Here is a 13,309-nt window from a genome sequence, read left to right on the forward strand (position 1 = left end):
CACATAACAAAACAAACATGAACATATACACACACAAAATAAGCACACACAAACACGCACATACAATGACACCATTTACATTCATCAACAGTTCCCATGTATTGCATTTGGAGGGTCTGCAAGGTCTATGACAGAATCTGATACTCATCAAGTAATCCAATGAGGTCATGAGAGGACATGTGTTTCAGCCCCAGGCTTTGGTTACACATGTAGAGACAACATGCTGTAGTAGGGACAGAGAAGCCTGACATTCTCTGAGAGGGGGGTGGGAGGAGAGGGGGGTTGGAGGAGAGGGGGCTAAGTTGGGTGAAGGATTCCATAGAACAGAAGTAAATCATTGGAAAAGATGGGACCTCAGGGGATGGGGTTTACGAGTGATGATGAGCAACTGAATATTAATTAATTAAGAGTGAGGTATAAGGTAGTTATTTTGTTTTAAGGTTAAGTTCTTCATTAGAATGTATTTCCTTGTTAGAATTCAGTTATTGTTAGAGTTTAGTTCTTTGTTTAACAAATAGTAAATGATCAGAAAGGCTGCGTGTGTCAACTAGACAGGGATCAGGGGGGAAGGATGTAGATGACAGATTTCTTGGGGTGGATCAGTGAGAGTGGTTGGAATCTATAGGGGCACGTTTGATGGTATACAACGTGCTTTGGGCTAGGGGCTGGCTGGCAAAAGTATCCTGCACGGTGTACTGTAAGTTCGTTATAAAGGGGGTTAAAGGGCCTGGGGCTGTGTTCTGTAAGTGGTTATAGAGGGGGTTAACTGGACGGGGGCTGTAAGTGGGTTATAGAGGGGGTTAACGCGCCTGTATGTGGGATTATAGAGGGTTAACGGACTGGGTTCTGTAATTGGTTATAGAGGGGGTTAAAGGGCCTGGGAGCTGGGTTCTGTAAGTGGGATATAGAGGGGGTTAAAGGGCATGGGTGCGGTACTGTAAGTGGGTTATAGAGGGAGTTAAACAGCTGGGGCGCTGGTTCTGTAAGTGGGTTATAGAGGGGGTTAACAGGACTGGGTTCTGTAATTGGGTTATAGAGGGGGTTAAAGGGCCTGGGAGCTGGGTTCTGTAAGTGGATATAGAGGGGGTTAAAGGGCATGGGTGCTGGGTACTGTAAGTGGGTTATAGAGGGAGTTAAACAGCCTGGGGGCTGGGTTTTCTGTAAGTGGGTTATAGAGGGGTTAACAGGTCTGGGGCTGGGTACTGTAAGTGGGTTATAGAGGGGGTTAAACAGCCTGGGGGCTGGGTTCTGTAAGTGGGTTATAGAGGGGTTAACAGGTCTGGGGGCTGTGGTACTGTAAGTGGGTTATAGAGGGATTAACAGGCCTGGGGCTGGGTACTGTAAGTGGGTTATAGAGGGGGTTAACAGGCCTGGGGGCTGGGTTCTGTAAGTGGGTTATAGAGGGGTTAACAGGCCTGGGGGCTGGGGCTCACCTTGCTCTCACTGGCACTGCTGCTCACCTGGCTGTACTCCCTGTTGAAGGTGTGCATGAGCAACCGAGACACTGAGACCCCAGAAGGAGGAGAGGAGGAGAGGAGGAGCAGAAAAATGTATTATTATTACTAATAATCACAACCATTAAAAGTCCAAAAAAGAGAGAGAACCAGAAAGTGTTCTGGCAAGCAAGTGTTGTATTAGGAGCTCCAAGGTAGGCCTGGTTCCTAATAGAAGCCAGGGACTTGTAGTCACCTTGGCAGCCAGCTCCCTTTGCCTCTGGCTGGGGCTTTCCAGGGCAGGACTGCCCCGAGGCTGTAGCTGAGGATGGGGCTCTTGGCAAAGTCGCTGATGTCGCCACTCTTGCAGAGCGCGTCCTGCCCCGCGGCCAGGGTGGCCTCTAGTTTCTCCCGCAAGTAGCAGGTAATGCCTGGTCTTCTCTACCTGTTATGACACACAAAGAAACTGCTGAGTCTCTGGCACAAAATGGCCACTATCCATTATCCAGGTGATTGACTCATTGTGAGTAGTACCGCCACACAATACTATTTTGAAAACAGCTACTGTTTATGGATGGAAACATAATTTATTATTTATTATTCAGACCACATTTCAATGGCAAAGTATTGTTTGTTTATTTCATTCATTCATTCATTCATTGACTAACTATCAGACTTGACTCCACCCCTCTGAATTCCGGCCCACCCACCCTACAGACCCTAACCAATCCCAGGCCTCACCTCCTGCAGCAGGCTGAGTTTCTCCAGCTCCCACTGGTGGTCCAGGATGAGGCTGTCGCTACGGGGCCTCCACCCAGCCAGGTTCTCCTCTCCACGGACGTATGCCACTGAGGTGTCCAAGACGCGCCGGCCGCCGCCGCTGCATGCCTGAGGGTAAAAAAGGGTAAAAAGACAGCAATGTCAAATAATAAAAAAGAACTACGTTTATATACTGCATATATACTGCCCAAATACTGCCCATATACTGTCCATATACTGTCTATAATACTGCCTATATACTGTCTATATACTGTCTATATACTGACTATATACAGATATCCTGTCTATATACTGTCTATATACTGCCTATATATGGATATACTGCCTATATATACTGCCTATATACTTCATATACTGCCCTATACTGCTATATACTGCCTATATACTGCCTATATACTGCCTATATACTGCCTATATACGTTATGTCTATATACTGTCTATATACTGCCTATATACGGAATATACTGTCTATATACTGTTCTATATACTGACTATATACAGATATCCTGTCTATATCTGTCTATATACTGCCTATATATGGATATATGCCATATACTGCCTATATACTGCCTATATACTGCCTGTACTGATATACTGCCTACTATATACTGCCTATATACTGCCTAATTACTGCCTATATACTGTCTATATAACTGCTATCCAGTATATAGACAGTATATAGACAGTATATAGGCAGTATATAGACAGTATATGGACAGTATATGGGCAGTATTTGGGCAGTATATATGCAGTATATAAACGTAGTTCTGTTTTTATATTTGACATTGCTGTCTTTTTACCCTTTTTTACCCTCAGGCATGCAGCGGCGGCGCCGGCGCGTCTTGGACACCTCAGTGGCATACGTCCGTGGAGAGGAGAACCTGGCTGGGTGGAGGCCCCGTAGCGACAGCCTCATCCTGGACCACCAGTGGGAGCTGGAGAAACTCAGCCTGCTGCAGGAGGTGAGGCCTGGGATTGGTAGGGTCTGTAGGGTGGGTGGGCCGGAATTCAGAGGGGTGGAGTCAAGTCTGATAGTTAGTCAATGAATGAATGAATGAATGAAATAAACAAACAATACTTTGCCATTGAAATGTGGTCTGAATAATAAATAATAAATTATGTTTCCATCCATAAACAGTAGCTGTTTTCAAAATAGTATTGTGTGGCGGTACTACTCACCAATGAGTCAATCACCTGGATAATGGATAGTGGCCATTTTGTGCCAGAGACTCAGCAGTTTCTTTGTGTGTCATAACAGGTAGAGAAGACCAGGCATTACCTGCTACTGCGGGAGAAACTAGAGGCCACCCTGGCCGCGGGGCAGGACGCGCTCTGCAAGAGTGGCGACATCAGCGACTTTGCCAAGAGCCCCATCCTCAGCTACAGCCTCGGGGGCAGTCCTGCCCTGGAAAGCCCCAGCCAGAGGCAAAGGGAGCTGGCTGCCAAGGTGACTACAAGTCCCTGGCTTCTATTAGGAACCAGGCCTACCTTGGAGCTCCTAATACAACACTTGCTTGCCAGAACACTTTCTGGTTCTCTCTCTTTTTTGGACTTTTAATGGTTGTGATTATTAGTAATAATAATACATTTTTCTGCTCCTCCTCTCCTCCTCTCCTCCTTCTGGGGTCTCAGTGTCTGCGGTTGCTCATGCACACCTTCAACAGGGAGTACAGCCAGGTGAGCAGCAGTGCCAGTGAGAGCAAGGTGAGCCCCAGCCCCCAGGCCTGTTAACCCCCTCTATAACCCACTTACAGAACCCAGCCCCCAGGCCTGTTAACCCCCTCTATAACCCACTTACAGTACCCAGCCCCCAGGCCTGTTAAACCTCCTCTATAACCCAGCTTACAGAACCAGCCCCCAGCTGTTTAACCCCCTCTTAACCCACTTACAGAACCCAGCCCCCAGGCCTGTTAACCCCCTCTATAACCCACTTACAGTACCCAGCCCCAGACCTTTAACCCCCTCTATAACCCACTTCAGAACCCAGCCCCAGGCTGTTTAACTCCCTCTATAACCAACTTACAGTACCCAGCACCCATGCCCTTTACCCCCCTCTATATCCACTTACAGAACCAGCTCCAGGCCTTTAACCCCCTCTATAACCCAAATACAGAACAAGTCCCTGTAATACCTCTATAAATCCCACATACAGGCCCCAGGCCCGTTAACCCCCTCTATAACCCACTTACAGCCCCCAGTCCAGTTAACCCCCTCTATAACCCACTTACAGAACACAGCCCCCAGGCCCTTTAACCCCCTTTATAACGAACTTACAGTACACCGTGCAGGATACTTTTGCCCAGCCAGCCCCTAGCCCAAAGCACGTTGTATACCATCAAACGTGCCCCCTATAGATTCCAACCCACTCTCACTGATCCCACCCAAGAAATCTGTCATCTACATCCTTCCCCCCTGATCCCCTGTCTAGTTGACACACGCAGCCTTTCTGATCATTTACTTATTTGTTAAACAAAGAACTAAACTCTAACAAATAACTGAATTCTAACAAGGAAATACATTCTAATGAAGAACTTAACCTTAAAACAAAATAACTACCTTATACCTCACTCTTAATTAATTAATTAATATTTAGTTGCTCATCATCACTCGTAAACCCCATCCCCTGAGGTCCCATCTTTTCCAATGATTTACTTCTGTTCTATGGAATCCTTCACCCAACCTACACATGTTCTCATTCTCACCCTTAGCCCCCTCTCCTCCAACCCCCCTCTCCTCCCACCCCCGTCTCAGAGAATGTCAGGCTTCTCTGTCCCTACTACAGCATGTTGTCTCTACATGTGTAACCAAAGCCTGGGGCTGAAACACATGTCCTCTCATGACCTCATTGGATTACTTGATGAGTATCAGATTCTGTCATAGACCTTGCAGACCCTCCAAATGCAATACATGGGAACTGTTGATGAATGTATAATGGTGTCATTGTATGTGCGTGTTTGTGTGTGCTTATTTTGTGTGTGTATATGTTCATGTTTGTTTGTATGTGTGTGTGTGTGATTATCTGTGTATGTGCGTGTGTATGTGTTTCAGCTGTCTGAGATGTCAGCGTTGCTGATGTCACCGTCCTCTTCTGGTCTGAGCACGCTAACGCCGTCCTCTACTTGCCCCTCATTGGTGGAGGGACATTATGACATCAGGTATGTGTCCTTTCACCTTTCAACTGTCACCCCTCACTCCCATTTTATTCACCCCAGACCTGCTGTTGACAAGTAGTATACGGAAAGTATTCAGACCCCTTGACTTTTCCTCATTCTGTTATATTACAGCCTTATTCTAAAATTGATTAAATAAATGTTTTTCCTCATCAATCTACACATAATACCCCATGATGACAACACGAAAACAGGTTTTTAGAAATAATTATAAAAAAATAAGAAACAGAAATATCTTATTTACATAAGTATTCACACCATTTGCTATGAGACTCGAAATTGAGCTCCATCGATCATCTATATAAGATTGTCTATAAGGTCCCACAGTTGACAGTGCATGTCAGAGCAAAAAYCAAGCCATGAGGTCAAAGGAATTGTCCATAGAGCTCTGAGACAGGATTGTTTCGAGGCACAGATCTGTGGAAGGGCACCAAAAAATGTATGCAGCATTGAAGGTCCCCAAGAACACAGTAGCCTCCATCATTCTTAAATGGAATACGTTTGGAACCACCAAGACTCTCYTAGAGCTGGCCGCCCGGCATAACTGAGCAATCGGGGGAGAAGGGCCTTGGTCAGGGAGGTGACCAAGAACCCGATGGTCACTCGGACAGAGCTCCAGAGTTCCTCTGTGGAGATGGGAGAAACTTCCAGAAGGACAACCATCTCTGCAGCACTCCACCACTCAGGCCTTAAAGGTAGAGTGGCCAGACGGAGGCCACTCCTCAGTAAGGCACATGACAGCCTGCTTGGAGTTTGCCAAAAGGCACCTAAAGGACTCTCAGACCATGAGAAACAAGATTCTCTGGTCTGATGAAACCAAGATTGAACTCTTTGGCCTGAATGCCAAGCGTCACCTCTGGAGGAAACCTGGCACCATCCCTACGGTGAAGCATGGTGGTGGCAGCATCATGTTGTGGGGATGGTTTTCAACGCAGGGGACTTGGAGACATGAACAGAGCAAAGTACAGAGAGATCCTTGATGAAAACCTGCTCCAAAGCGCTCAGGACCTCAGACTGGGGCGAAGGTTCACCTTCCAACAGGACAACGACCCTAAGCACACAGCCAAGAAAACGCAGGAGTGGCTTCGGGACAAGTCTCTGACTGTCCTTGAGTGGCCCAGCCAGAGCCCGGACTTGAACCCGATCGAACATCTCTGGAGAGACCTGAAAAAAGCTCCCCACAGAGCTTGAGAGGATCTGCAGAGAAGAATGGGAGAAACTGCCGAAATACTCCCGAAGTTGTAGCGTCATACCCAAGAATACTCGAGGCTGTAATTGCTGCCAAAGGTGCTTCAACAAAGTACTGATTAAAGGGCTTGAATAATTATGTAAATGTGAGATTTCATTTTTTTTTTTATACATTTGCAAAAAGTTCTAAAAACCTGTTTTGCGTTGTTATTATGGGGTATTGTGTGTAGATTGATGAGGGGGGAAAAGTATTTAATCCATTTTAGAATAAGGCTGTAACGTAACAAAATGTGGAAACAATCAAGGGGTCTGAATACTTTCCGAATGCACTGAATATGCAAATTAATTAATTCGCTTTGTAGAAAGAGCTTTGTTAAAAGGGCGTTGATAGGACATTGAGAAAGCACAGAGAATGTTTTAAGAACGTTGAGAGAACATTGATGGAACGTTATCTCTGGTCTGCAGACACATTGAGCCCAGCTCTGGAGCTTCAACCCCAGACCTGGACCCCTTTAGCCCTGTAGATAGGAAGAGGATCCCGGGTAGAGGCWGCACTTTCGTCCCTGACATCCAGGAGATCCGCGTCAGGTGAGACCAGACCACTCTGGGGCTTAGCKATTTCAGCTAGGACTAGGCTGCTGTACAGGATTCCATAGAGGTCAGATGAGKCATACAGTTTGATATTGGGGTGAATTATGATATATCTCTGCTAGATTAATTGTTTGGAATCACTATAAAGATGAAAAAATATGAGCAATACTTAAGTTATTCGGATGGGCTGTATTTCTACTAAATCAACAATAAATAAGAAAATATGATGTTTACTTCATATATAACTGAAATATAACTGTCCTTCTATCTCCCCTGGGCTGCAGCCCCATCGTGTCGAAGAAAGGCTACCTGCACTTCCTGGAGCCTCACACCAGTGGCTGGGTGAAGCGCTACGTGGTGGTACGCCGGCCCTACGTCTACCTGTAYCGCAACGAGAGGGACAATGTGGAGCGCGCTGTCATCAACCTCTCCTCTGCCCAGGTGGAATACAGCGAGGACAAGCAGACTCTGCTCCGGGTAGGACTGACAGAAACTTCTTCCAAATATATCATAAATATATCAAAAATATACCATATACATTTTACAAATAAATCACTAATATATTACAAATATACAATGGATATACCAAAAATACAGTATACCACTAATATGTTTGTTGGAATGTACTTCTTGGATATATTTTTTGTTTATAGACAAATATATAAAAATAATAATAATAATAAATATATTTTTTATACCATTGATTTCCTGTATCTGTCCAATTGTAGTTAATTTACCAGATCCTTTTAGTGATCTAAATCATTTCTGCTTTTAGACTCCAAACACATTTGCAGTGTGCACCGAGCATCGTGGAATACTTCTCCAAGCCAGTAATGACAAGGAGATGCACGACTGGCTGTATGCTTTTAACCCCCTGCTCGCCGGAACTATCAGGTATAGTAACCCCTCACTGGCTCAACCTTGTTACCTCATATGTTCATCAATGAAAACCCCTCCTCAAACCTTTATTTTTTGTGTATTACCAGGTTACTTAAACCTCCTCGTAAACACTTGTTCAAGCTAATTTCTAATTCAAATTCACTGTCTCCCCCCGATCATTTTCAGTCAAACATTAACCCTCCCCTCTTTTCCCTCCCTCCCCAAGGTCTAAGCTCTCCAGAAGAAAGTCAGGCCCAAGGATGTGAGAGAGAGGAACACGCGCGGGGGGGGGAGAAAACAAAAAACAACACAATCTCAAAGCTCCACTGACCCTCTCCTGTATATAGCTCATCTAAACAGCTCTCCCTGTCCTAACAGTGCKCCATCCTGTCGCTGATACTTCCCCAAACTGCACTTAAAACCATCCCAGYTGATGCCCTATTTGAAGCCTCTTCCTGGTTACCTGGAACATGCACAGTTTAAASTACCCATTAAACACCCTTAATACCCATGTAAGACTTAACTAACAACCCAACCCTGTGTAGTGGGGCTTACCCCTGCTGGCTGTATTGTGCCTGGTTGTGACACCCCATTGTCATGTGCATGTAAACTTTACCGTTATCTAACATGCTAACAGTCCCCATAGGGTTTCTCCAAACAAAGAGAAACGTTATAGTGTATAAGTCTTAGTCCAAGTTGTTATCAGTTCCAATGGCCTGCTACTTACTACCGCCCCACTCTAACTGTACATTATACCCCAGATCAAAACCACTCATGTATTTCTTATAAACACTGTAGACTGATAAGAAAAATATTAATGGTGACATGGTATATTCCCTTTTCTAGTCCTCTCATAAGAGATATCTGTTTCTGTGTGTGTGTTCTCATGTTAAAACAGCATATCCACATTTACCTCATGTTGAAATGGCTGCCAGTCGCATACTGTAACTCGTTGTCGTTGCATCTGTTTTGTATCCAAGGTTTTAGACAGTATAGGATGAACGTGATATATCCAGGTTTTGGACAGTATACAGTGGGATAGAAGTGGGGTGCTGTAATAGTTGGATAATGTAATGGACAGATTAGGATAATGGGGATATGATAGGGCAATAGGATGACTCTTTGCCTTCCATGCTTGGAGAATGGCGAGTTCACTGTGTTGACATTTCATAGTAACATGTTTGTAGAGCATTAGGCAATATAATACGCCAGCTGCCTGACTCACACTGGAGAGCAATGTGTCCTTGACCGTTTACATATTCTTTGTGTATATACATTATTTATTTGTTATTTTAGTTTTATTTATTTATCACTGACCAGTTACATTTATTTGTATGGGACCACTGACCAGTTAATGTATTTGTATGGGACCACTGACCAGTTTAATTTATTTGTGTGGGATCACTGACCAGTTAAATTTATTTGTATGGGACCACTGACCAGTTTAATTTATTTGTGTGGGATCACTGACCAGTTTAATTTATTTGTGTGGGATCACTGACCAGTTTAATTTATTTGTGTGGGATCACTGACCAGTTTAATTTATTTGTGTGAGATCACTGACCAGTTTTGTCGCATGGCACTTTATTGTTGCATTATATCAACTTTATTCTCTTAAGTTGATGTCTGTCCCATTCACTCAGTTGTTTTTAACCAAAGCAGTCCAATCTATTTAAAATAGTGAAGATATCCTCTGTCATGTAGACTTAAAAAATGTCTCCTAGGTTTTAGTGAGATATTAATGTAATCCTTTGCGAAACCTACGATTCTGCTATTGGCCCTGAATGTTTGTTTATAAGTGAAATATTCCACGTGGATACACTAAGAATGGCTCCTCTCCAGCAAGAGGATGTTTTTTGCGTTCTATGGGTGGTGGTTACTTTGCCTTCTATGGTGGTGGACTTGCGGTTCAATTGCGTTCGATGCTGTGTGGGTGACTTTGCCTTCTATGGTGGTGTGTTACTTTGGCCTTCTATGGTGGTGGGTTACTTTGCCTTCTATGGTGGTGGGTTACTTTGCCGAGTCTATCTATGGTGGTGGGTTACTTTGCGTTCGATGCTTGTGTGGTTACTTTGCCTTCACTATTGGTGGTTGGGTTACTTTGCGTTCATGTGGTGGGTTACTTTGCCTTCTATGGTGGTGGGTTTACTTTGCTGCTATTGGTGCGTGGGTTACTTTGCTTTCTATGGTGGGTTACTTTGTCGTCGTTCGATTGTGGTGAGGGGACTTCTCGCCTTCTATGGTGGTGGGTTACTTTGCCTTCTATGGTGGTGGGTTACTTTGCGTTCGATGCTGGTGGGTTACTTTGCGTTCTATGGTGGTGGGTTACAGTACATTGAATCATTTAAAAGAACGCTGTGATTATTCTCTATTGATAGGTTAGTGGGATATTTTTTACCTTTTTTCCGCCAGTCGAGTTGTCTGAAAGTGCATCGCTATGCACCAGGTAGTGCCTCCCTTTCTTCACTTCGCTCTCTCTTTTTCCTGTTTTTCATCAAGTCCACACTTTAATATCATTGACGTCCACCACATTAGCTCAATGTTACATGTATCGAAGCAAGCTTGTATTTACTCTGATGCTATGAACCTAATATTGATGCCGTGTGTCCATGTGATTCTATTTTGACTAATATGTGTACAGTCTATAGACTACACTAGCTTCTTGTGTAAAGTAGCAGCTAACATCCTCTGCTTTGCTTTTGTATAGCTGTTTTACAGCCTGGTGCTTGTGTCAGAAACCTATACAGTATGAACCTGTAGATGTTATGAAGTCGCACATCCTGGAGACTTTGGCTGTGGTTTATTGTTGCTGTGACCATACCTTCACACCCAGATGACCACAAACTGCTATCTGAAACGAGAATAGTCCAAAGGGAATCAAGGTGGCACTGCCGACTGAAGCAAAGTGACTCTTCAGTGCTACGTTGGTCTAGCAGCCGTAGGAGATGGACAATTTCAAACTGAAGTTGCCTGTTGTCTCATAGTCTGAGTGTTGTATGCTTTTGTACGTCCTTTTGCTTYATTGAAAACCAAGCGTTAGTGTTGTGTTTACAGCAACATCATGTGTGAGTGCAGCAGACCAGCCATGGCCAGACAGCCAATTGGATCATGTCCTACTGTTGTTCCTTGTTTGTATGGCRAGGTTCGTGTTTTGGTCAAACACAATTCTCCCATCTAACACACAGTGTTGGGCTTTTATGCATGCCTTAGGCCTGCCAACCTACAGAGCATGCTCAGATAGACACAGCAAGGGAGCAACATGCAAGACATGGCATACATACACATCACACATGATGTTCCTCAAATGATGTTAATAAGCGCTTATATCCTCAATTATGAACATATCTTCTTATATCCTTCCTATAAGGAATATATTGCGTATATACTGCAGTGCAATAATTGAGAGTTGATTGGTTTCAGTGGAAAATCACACGGTTCTTTGTTTTCTGTTTCTAGAATGCTGAAACTTAAATACAACCTATCACAAGATAAATACTATGATCTAATTAAAATACAACCTATCACAAGATAAATACTATGAACTACTTAAAATACAACATATCTCTGGGTTTCATATTGTGGATCTGTTTTTTTTTTTTTTTGTCATTTAGCAGACACTCGTTTCCTGAGCGACTTACATGAGCAATTAAGGTTAAGTGCCTTGCTCCAGGTCACATCTATAGATGTTTTTTTCTCACCTTGTTGGCTCGGGGATAAGCAATCTTTTGCTTACTGGCCCAACGCTCTTAACCACTAGGCTACCTGCCGACCCAGTTGTGGTCATCTTGTGTGTTGTATGCAATTTTTTACTTTGGTGTACACTGGTATGCCACTATTTTGCCTGCTCGACCAATGGAAGAAAAGAAAGCTTTATTTATGAATTATTGTTTCTATTTGGAGGTGGATTACGTGAGTAGGGAATATTAGGGCTATTGAATTGTCATCCAAGTATAATTTATTGTACTTATCACAGCATCATTTATCATATTAAGAATGTACAGAATGCATAAGATTGTTTGGGGGTTACAATATTATCCCTCAAAAGAAGGAGATGTTGTTTTGTTTGAAACTGTACTATTGTCGCTTTAGCGTTTAGCGTCTACTAACTCTTAACTCTACTTCTTAAAACTATGATACTTCTTAAAACTAGTATACTTCTTAAAACTAGGATGCTTCTTAAAACTAGTATACTTCTTAAAATCAGGGTACTTCTTAAAACTAGGATGCTTCTTAAAACTAGTATACTTCTTAAAACCAGGGTACTTCTTAAAACTAAGATGCTCCTTAAAACTAGGGCACTTCTTAAAACTAGGGCACTTCTTAAAACTAGGACGCTTCTTAAAACTAGGGTACTTCTTACAGCTAGGATATCTGAAGTTCCGTCCTCAAAGAAGAAGTTAAAACGACGCATTTGAAGTTCCGTGAGCCGGCTATATATACAAATACAGATGGATTCTGTTACTGCTTTGACAGCTTTTTTATGTAGCATTACATTTCCTGGATCCAAGCATGCGGATCTGCCTCTTCTTCACACTGCTCTCTCTTTCCCTCACTGCTTGCTAATGACGCCCTATCCCCCTCAGTGCAGCTCTGTATAGAAACAGCCCCGTATACTAAACGCCCGCCTAAATGACTCTGCATTGACCTTGGCATTTGATTGGCTCTTGTCTTGTCAGTAATGAACCTGATTGGCTGTGGTGGGTCCGATCGCACAGATGTAACCCCCGTTCCATAATAACTGGCCTGTGATGTCATCTCAGTGCTCACGTTATCTTTTGAGTGTTGGAGTTCTAGTGTCTTCTAATGTTTGTGGACACGTTAACAATTTGTCAGAATAAAGTGAAATAAATGTGGAACTTATGCAACATTTGCTTGTGTCCTTTGTCTGGATTTCGTTGTCTGGCATCGCCAATCATCTAAAACTCATAGATCCTACCTCATACAAGGATGCAAGGATGTGCTGATTTGAAATTTGTAAAAAATAAATGTATTTCGAGACTTCAGAGAGCAACAATCTAATTCAACTGGACATCTAAAATCGTAAGTATCTGTAATGTGGTGTTGTTCAGACCTGTTCCTGGGACCCCTACTGTACATGGTGTGCAGGTTTTTGCTCCAGCCCAGCACTAACATCTTATTCAACTAATGAAATATACTGAACAATAATATAAACACAACATGCAACAATTTCATTGTGTCGACCACGGCTAGTGAATTTATTTAAATTTTACTGACTTCCTCAAATGAACTGTAACTCAGTAAAATCAA

General features: G+C 43.4%; 1 protein-coding gene and 1 long non-coding RNA gene across 2 annotated transcripts in view; both read left to right on the plus strand.

Moving 5' to 3' along the window:
• LOC111979075 (kinesin-like protein KIF1A) overlaps positions 1 to 9,573 on the plus strand; it is a 52,451-nt gene extending 42,878 nt beyond the window's left edge. Inside the window, 8 exon segments of the mRNA XM_070448983.1 lie at positions 3,030 to 3,175; positions 3,472 to 3,660; positions 3,846 to 3,917; positions 5,262 to 5,368; positions 7,037 to 7,159; positions 7,447 to 7,639; positions 7,938 to 8,056; positions 8,268 to 9,573. Of these exon segments, the coding sequence (XP_070305084.1) occupies positions 3,030 to 3,175; positions 3,472 to 3,660; positions 3,846 to 3,917; positions 5,262 to 5,368; positions 7,037 to 7,159; positions 7,447 to 7,639; positions 7,938 to 8,056; positions 8,268 to 8,307 (989 nt within the window). The 3' untranslated portion in view covers positions 8,308 to 9,573.
• Positions 9,574 to 10,042: 469 nt separating this feature from the next.
• LOC139029301 (uncharacterized) lies at positions 10,043 to 12,911 on the plus strand. Its single transcript, XR_011481606.1, has 2 exons — positions 10,043 to 10,104; positions 10,264 to 12,911. It is a non-coding gene; the product is annotated as an uncharacterized lncRNA (long non-coding RNA).
• The last annotated feature ends 398 nt before the right edge of the window (positions 12,912 to 13,309 follow it).

The sequence above is a fragment of the Salvelinus sp. IW2-2015 genome, linkage group LG19, assembly GCF_002910315.2.
Source record: "Salvelinus sp. IW2-2015 linkage group LG19, ASM291031v2, whole genome shotgun sequence".
In the NCBI taxonomy this organism is placed as follows: domain Eukaryota; kingdom Metazoa; phylum Chordata; class Actinopteri; order Salmoniformes; family Salmonidae; genus Salvelinus; species Salvelinus sp. IW2-2015.